Consider the following 8,115-nt stretch of genomic DNA (forward strand, 5'->3'; position numbering starts at 1 on the left):
AAACGAACCGGATAATTACCAGTAAAATACATCCATTCGCGAATATCTTGAACTATCTAAATAAACTTTTTGTCAATCGAGTCGAATGCGCAAAGTGATTGAAGTACAGTGGTACCCATATCAGTGAAAAAGTGACAATATAGTGAACAGTACAGTGAACAGTAATTGCCCTTGTGAGTGAAAAGTGATTGCCCTAGTGAGTGTACTGAAGTGAACAGAGTAACCATGGAGAAGATGAAGCAGTTGATACATCAGCGCGGTCAAGTGAAAGGGCGAGTAACGAAAATCGTTAGGAAGCTTAGTGAAGCGGCAGATGAACCGGAAACCACGAGTTTTTCGCAGTTGAAGGCATTAGAGAAGAAACTGGAACTGAATTACTCCGAGTACACAACGAAGCATGACTTGATCATTGACATGTGCAACGGTGAGAATTTGGAGGAACAGGATGAGAAGATGGAGGAGTTCGATGAGCTGCATACTGATGCATTGATGAAGCTTAATCTTCTGATGGATTTCTTCCGTAGTAATCCCGCACCGACTAACGTTGGAGCTCCTCAAGTAATCGTCACCCAACAACCTCTAAGGACACCGATTCCAACTTTCGATGGAAAGTACGAAGGTTGGCCAAAATTCAAGGCGCTATTCAACGACCTGGTTGGAAAGTGCGGTGACCTGATGCAACCAAGCTACAGTACCTTGACAAAGCATTGATTGGGGATGCTTCTGGAATACTGGACGCTAGAATAATCAATAACAACAAATACCTGCCAGAGTGGCAGATGTTAGAAGAGCGTTTTGAGAATCCTAGAGTGATTATTGATACTCACATATCTGGTTTGCTGTCTTTGAAAGCAATTCCCAAGCAGAGCTACAAGGATTTGAGATCACTAATCGACACGTGCAGTCGTCATGTGGAAGGCCTGAGGTTCATGAAACAGGAGGTTGACGGAACCGCGGGACTCATCGTAGTGAAATTATTAGCCATGTGCCTGGATGGAGAAACACGGAAGCAGTGGGAGCAAACCTTGGAGCATGGCGAACTTCCCGATCTGGATGACACCCTGAAGTTTCTCCGCAATCATTGCCAGGTACTCGAGAGATGCGAGGTAGACATGGCGCCAGCAAAGATAGCGTTTAAATCGCAACCGGAAGAACAACCGCCCAACCGAGAAATTCGCATCCAGTGACTTCGAGTTTGTCGGACAATGTGTGTGAATTATGTGAAGGTCAGCACAGCAACTACAAATGTTCTAAATTCTTGAGCATGAGTATCGATCAGCGTGTTACCAAAGTGAAACAAGTTGGATTATGTTTTAACTGCCTTCGTAAGGGTCATCAAAGCAGAATCTGTCCCTCGGACAAGGTATGTTCGAAGTGCTCTAAAAGGCACCATACAATGCTGCATTTCGAGCAGGTGTCCCAAGCTGAATCGGAGCAACAGAGTGATAGCGGAGAATCTAGTTCAACCGAAGTGAAGACAGTATCAACATTGCTCCCGGAAAATCCTGTGTCCACAGCATGTTCTAGTGTTCAGCGACGAGCGAAACAAGTGCTTTTGATGACGGCATTAGTGAATGTAGTGACGAAGAGTGGAAAGTCCTTGAAATTACGTGCTCTTCTTGATTCGGGATCTCAAGTCAACTTGATCTCTGATTCCGCCGTGAAGCTACTGTCTCTTCCAAAGTATCCAGCCAATATTCCTGTAGTGGGCGAGGGTGGTACTCGATCTCAGATTCGACATCATGTGATCTTGAAGCTATTCTCTGATTATTCTAAATTCGAGAGTAATGTGGACTGTTTGGTGACAACGAGAGTGACGGGAAAGATTCCATCCGTTGCAGTCAACATCTCGGAATGGAAGTTTCCTCCTGGAATTGTGTTGGCCGATCCCAGTTTTAATGAATCGAAGGATGTGGATCTACTGATTGGTGCGGAGCTATTTTTCCAAATTTTGAAGCAAGCCCAGTTGAAGATTTCCGAGGATTTGCCTACTCTGTATGAGACCCAATTCGGGTGGGTTATGGCTGGTGCTATAGATGAAGTCGATGATGAAGTCGTAAACGTATTATGCGCAACTGATGAGGACCCATTACTGAAGGGTATTCAAAGAGTTTTTGAACAAGAGGAGGTTCCAGAGGAGAGGGTACTCACGAGTGAGGAAGAAGCGATTGAGGAGCAGTTTCGTTCAACGTACCATCGAGATGAGCAAGGCCGTTTTGTGGTTCAACTTCCGTTCCGTGAATCTCTCAACCAATTAGGGATTCTCGGTCATTAGCAATGAGAAGATTCTTGTCAAGTGAGAGGCGCCTGGCCAACGACCCTGAGATGAAGAATATGTACCAATCCTTCCTTAAGGAATACGAAGATCTCGGCCACTGTCATGAGATTCGCGAGGAAGACGATCCTCCGGGTCAACAGAGTTACTACTTTCCGCATCATGCTGTCCTTAAACCTTCAAGTACTAGCACAAAGTTACGTGTTGTGTTTGACGGAAAGGCGAAGTCTAATGGTTTATCTCTTAATGAGGTTTTGATGATCGGCCCTAAGATCCAGAGCGATCTGTTTTCTATCGTACTCCGTTTCAGGAAACACGTTTATGCATTTTCAGCTGATGTCGAGAAAATGTATAGACAGGTGAAAATTGATCACAGTCAAACCCGATATCAACGAATATTTTGGCGAGACCAATCGAATGAACCGTTGAGGGTGTTGGAATTGACAACGGTGACCTACGGGACGTCACCCGCTTCATTCCTAGCCGTAAGGTCTATGCTGCAACTAGCAAGAGAAGAAAAGGTTAACTTTCCTGCCGCAGCGCAGGTCGTGACGGAGGATTGTTACATGGACGATGTGTTGAGTGGTGCTTCTACTTTGGACTCTGCAAAACAATTGAGATCCGACATTGAGGAGCTTCTGAAGAGAGGAATGTTTCCAGTCAGAAAGTGGTGTTCGAATGACGAAGATGTGCTTGAAGGTGTCCCCGAGCAGGACCGTGAAACCTTGGTGCGCATTCAAGATTCAAGCACAAACGAGACCATTCGGGCCTTGGGTATTTTGTGGAATCCACGAAGTGACATGTTCCTGTTTTGTAGAAACCCTGAATCTACCCATATTGACGGAAGCGTGACGAAAAGAAGTGTACTATCCCTTATCGCTAAACTTTTCGATCCGTTGGGCCTCATATCTCCTGTCATAGTATTGGCCAAATCCATCATGCAGCAATTGTGGAGTGATGGTATTGGCTGGGATGATAAAATTGAGGGTGAATTTTCCAACATGCCCTAGTGAAATTGAACGAAATAGAAATTCCTAGATGTGTTGTGGTTCCCGAAGCGCATCGTATCGAGATTCATGGTTTCTCTGATGCATCGTGTATTGCCTATGGTTCCTGTATATATTTGCGATGTATCCGGGAAGATGGAGTGGTATCAGTTAAATTGTTATGCAGTAAGTCAAGGATCGCTCCTTTGCGGCGTCTTACGATGCCTAGATTGGAACTTTGTGCTGCCGTTACGCTAGCAAGATTGGCTAACGCAGTGATACCTATCTTGAACATCAAAATCGATGATGTGAAACTGTGGAGTGATAGTCAAATTGTGCTGGCCTGGATAAAGAAGAATCCAGATCAACTCCAGGTATACGTCAGAAACCGAGTGTTGGAGATTGATAGATTGTGTAGTGCTTATGAGTGGAAATACGTCAAGTCAGAAGATAATCCAGCAGATCTAGTGTCCAGAGGGTGTTATCCAGAAGTATTACGACGTTCAGATATCTGGTGGAATGGCCCACCATTTTTGCGACATATTGACTACGAGATGCAGGAGACTCCGGTGATTCACGACGACGAATTGCCAGAGTTAAAGGCGCAACTATGTAATCCAGCAGTCGAGATTGAGGATGAACCTGTATTCCAGCGGTGTGGAACCTTTTCGAAACTCCAACGCGTATTGGCTCAGGCGGTGAGATTCACACGGCTTGTCAGAATGTCGAAAGAGAATCGTGCAGATAACAAATACATCTCTGTGCAAGACATACGAAAGGCGACCTTGTACATAATACGAGTTCTACAGAAGAGAGAATTGTGTAAGGAGATTCAGTGTGTTCAGCGAGGAGAGTTACCAAAACGACTTGCGAATCTTCAACCTTTCTTAGATAAAGAAGGATTGCTACGTGTAGGTGGTCGGCTGCAAAATTCTAAACTTCCGTTTGACGCCAAACATCAATTACTTCTTCCGCAAAATCACCGAGTCACGGAAATGTTAATACGCAAATATCACGAAGAGAGATTACATGAAGGGCCATCCGGCCTGCTGGCAGCGATACGTCAGAAGTACTGGTTAATCAATGCTAGATCTGCCATTCGGAAGGTGACTCGGAGCTGTGTTAAGTGCTTTAGAGTCAATCCAAGAGGAGTGCAACCTTTAATGGGTAATCTTCCTGAGGAACGTGTGAACATTGCAGCAGCATTTGAACTCACCGGAGTTGACTATGCCGGCCCTGTGATAGTGAAGGAAGGAAGGAAGGTACAAGCCAAGACACATCAAGGCATACATCGCGTTGTTTGTGTGTCTTACGACGAAATCAATCCATCTCGAGCTAGTTTCGGATTTGACTACGGAATCATTTCTCTCTGCGTTGGATCGGTTTGTCAATCGACGAGGGATGGTCCGTAAAATAATGTCGGACAATGCAACCAATTTCGTTGGAGCTTCTAACGAGCTCCATCAGCTATTTCTAATGTTTTGTAACGAGATCGAAAGAGTGAAAATCAACGATTTCTTGCTCAAACGGGAGATAGAGTGGGAATTCATACCTCCTAGATCTCCAAATTTTGGAGGATTATGGGAAGCAGGAGTAAAGGTTGTTAAGTAACATCTACATCGAACATTGGGAAACGCAATGCTGACATGCGAGGAGTTTTCTACTGTTCTGATGCACATCGAAGCTATAGTCAATTCCAGACCTTTGTATGTTCTATCTGATGATCCAAGTGAGCCGCTACCGATAACCTCTTCTCATCTAATGTTTGGTAAACCATTGGAGCCGATCCAGAAGCCTTCGTACGCCGGTATAGCGGCTAATCGTTTATCGCGCTATCAATATTTGAATCATCTGCGCGAACAGTTTTGGTCAAGATGGTCGCGTGAATATTTGTCTACACTTCAGTCAAGGGCAAGATGGGCAAAAAGTGAACCAAACTTGAAAATGGGTACCATTGTGCTATTAATGGAAGACAATCTACCAGTTCAATCATGGAGGATGGGCCAAATTGTTGCACTTTACCCAGGTAGGGACAATGTGATTAGAGTCGCCGACGTCAAGACCACAACGGGCATTTTTCGTCGCTCTATTCGAAAATTGGCACCTCTTCCTATTGCTGACAACGTCGAATCATCGATTCCTGTTTTGGAATAAGATTCCAACTGGCGGGAGTATGTACGCGATGAACGCTTTCTCGGACACCAACATCCAGCAGCAAAACCTGAAGGGGCGTGGTCTCGGCTCGCATATGTCGGTAGCCGTTGCAAACAAATCAATTATAAAATACATGTCCCATTCAGTTTCTGTTCATTCTGTATTCAAACTTTGTTCAGTTAACATCAATAAACAGTAAAAGTTAAAAGAAGTGTTTTCTTCAAAGAGAAGAAGATCCCCGAGAGGCAGCGAGTGGAAGCGAATCTGGTCAACAAGGCGACCAACGTCTTGATGCAAGCTTCGCCCCAGAGTCGGTGAACGTGTTGCATCTTGTCGCTTGCTGCGAATAGTCTCGAACATCGCGGAGCGGAGTGAGCATTGTCGGAGCGAGGCGAGTCGTGACGTGTGCGGTCGGCACCGGCATTTGTGTACGGTGTTGGCGGTGGATCGCTGGAGCGGATGCCAAAAAAAAGAGTTAATATAATTTTCTGAAGCCATTTTGGCTTTCGGCATTGCTCCTGGCGCATTCATCGCACATTTCGTCTGGTGTGGCGTTTGCAGCAGTGGTGTGTGTCGGTACAGGAAGTGCCGTGGTCCTTCATGAAAGCCGATTGGTGGTGGTGGTTGTGTGGAGCACGACTGTCAGTGGGTGGTGGCTGGTGATCGTGTCAATGGTGGATACGACCGTCGGTCCGGATCATCGTTATCGGTGGCTGTGTTAGAGGAGAACATAGCTGTCGGTTGGAATTTCTGATAGCTGTGGTGTGTGCGAGTACAGCTATCAGTCATACATCGTCCTACCGCTGGCGGTTTCGAGGTGGTTTGCAGCTGGTGGTATTTCCCGTCGCAGTCGGTGGCTCATCACAAGGTAAGCGTTTCCTCCTACTCAATATTGGGTGAATGTGCAACGATAGGTGGTACTTAAGGTACGAGTGTGAGAGACTTGTATACCCAACAAGGCTACTAGACCATATTTGGACGATAACAATGCAGATCAACAATAAGCAATGATATTTGTTTTGTTGTCGTTTTTCATAGCAACAAGCTGTTTTGGATCTAGTACCCATTTAAATTTTCCTTCCATTTCTCGATCTCTCCCTATCCTGATGGTCCCTTCAATATCGAGATGTGGAGAGCGACTGTAGTATAATCCCGAGCAAGGTTGGGTACGTTCAACTAGTTTTTCTTGCGAAAGTATCGAAAAATAATCTATTAAATCCCAAAAAATATCTGATATTGGATACGAAATCGAGAAAGCACAATAAAATAGGCGTAATTAAGTGTAGCCGAATTATCTCTCCGTAATGCTACGTTTTGAAAGGGCAAGTGAATTGAACAGCTTAGTTTAATGCAATTTACTTGCCAAGAGTTGAACATGTTCAACTTACTGTCCGTTCAAGTGAGTTGAGCGAAGGTGTTTGGACGTGTTTAATCCAAGCGACTTGTTCAATTCACTTTCCATGTCTAAATGTAACCAAATAATCATACCCATTATGATAAGCGTAACATAACAAAACGCAATCGGATGAGTGTCATCTTCATGGCTTTCCACTCAAGATACATATTCCTTCAATCAATGGTGGGCAGCAAAAAAGGTTTCAATTCATAATAAGTTGCAACGCAGGTGTTAAGTTCCAGTAGGAATTTAGGACACCGAAGAGGAAGAAGAATGATGCATTGGAATAATATCGATAATATTCAGAAAGAATTAATCAAATTTCTTGCTGAAGAAAATGATAGAAATGTTTACAGTGGAACAATCATTTTAATGTTTCACAGGCTTTCACAGTTTGAACGATTGAAGTAAAGGTGTAGTTTGTCTGCTTTGCACTGCTTCATCGAAATATTTACAGTACACGCAAAAAAATGTTGCGGTCGAAACTACCATTCCGAGGGTTAATTTAAGAATACGCACCGACGATTTTCAGCAGACAACAAACCCGTTTGATTTTACTATGCGCGCAGTAAAAATCAACTGTGGTCCTGGTGAAATGTTGTTGCATGAACTGAATCAGTGGTGAATTTGTCCGAATGCGTGGTTAATTTAACTGAAAATTTGTGGTTGTTTTAAAAACATGGCGTAGTCTACAAAATGGTAATTGTTACCATGGATTTTTTTTCTGTGTAGTGTTTGCATTTAACAAAGTCGATATTCCGGTAATCGATTTATTGAAAAATGTATGGACATCCCCACACTGTAAAATGTCATCGAACAACTGTATGACTACTCACCGGAAGATGGCAGGAGGGTTTTCCAGCACAAGCTAGAAAAAAAAATATTCCTCTTTGCTCGCTAGATGATGTTGTTATCACCGGCAAATTGTTCGCCATTTCGTTGAATGGAAAAACTCGAAGTGAACCATATTGTTAATATAATATATTTGGTTTTATGCTCGTTTGAGAAAAACTAAAACATAGTGAGCTATGCCTATTGCATTTGTTCATTGATGCATCCTATCCGTTTTTATTGTTTTAAATTCTGAATTAAACTAAACTAAATTTCTTGTGAAAATGAAAACTCGTCAAAATTCGGAACAACCTGCATTGCGCAGGATTTCCGTCCGGACATCGATTCGGCGACGGCGGAGCCCCAAAACCCGGCGAACAACCAGTAGTCGCGCCATCCCAGACGATCCAGTTCAACTTGGCAGCATTCGTCCGAACCGTCAGCTAATCCAGGCAGCAGCTAGGCGAGCTCGC

General features: G+C 44.0%; 2 protein-coding genes across 2 annotated transcripts; both read left to right on the plus strand.

Moving 5' to 3' along the window:
• The first annotated feature begins 2,325 nt into the window (after positions 1 to 2,325).
• Positions 2,326 to 3,285, plus strand: LOC134206198 (uncharacterized). The gene has a single exon (XM_062681888.1). The coding sequence runs from the start codon at positions 2,326 to 2,328 to the stop codon at positions 3,283 to 3,285; it is 960 nt and encodes a 319-aa protein (XP_062537872.1).
• A 197-nt stretch (positions 3,286 to 3,482) lies between these two features.
• Positions 3,483 to 4,673, plus strand: LOC134206199 (uncharacterized). The gene has a single exon (XM_062681889.1). It carries the CDS (start codon positions 3,483 to 3,485, stop codon positions 4,671 to 4,673), a length of 1,191 nt encoding a protein of 396 aa, XP_062537873.1.
• The last annotated feature ends 3,442 nt before the right edge of the window (positions 4,674 to 8,115 follow it).

The sequence above is a fragment of the Armigeres subalbatus genome, chromosome 1 (genome assembly GCF_024139115.2).
Source record: "Armigeres subalbatus isolate Guangzhou_Male chromosome 1, GZ_Asu_2, whole genome shotgun sequence".
In the NCBI taxonomy this organism is placed as follows: domain Eukaryota; kingdom Metazoa; phylum Arthropoda; class Insecta; order Diptera; family Culicidae; genus Armigeres; species Armigeres subalbatus.

Excerpts from the sequence above, each read along its gene's own strand:
- LOC134206198 (XM_062681888.1), top strand. The coding sequence starts at position 2,326 with ATGAAGAATATGTACCAATCCTTCCTTAAGGAATACGAAGATCTCGGC.
- LOC134206199 (XM_062681889.1), top strand. The coding sequence starts at position 3,483 with ATGCCTAGATTGGAACTTTGTGCTGCCGTTACGCTAGCAAGATTGGCT.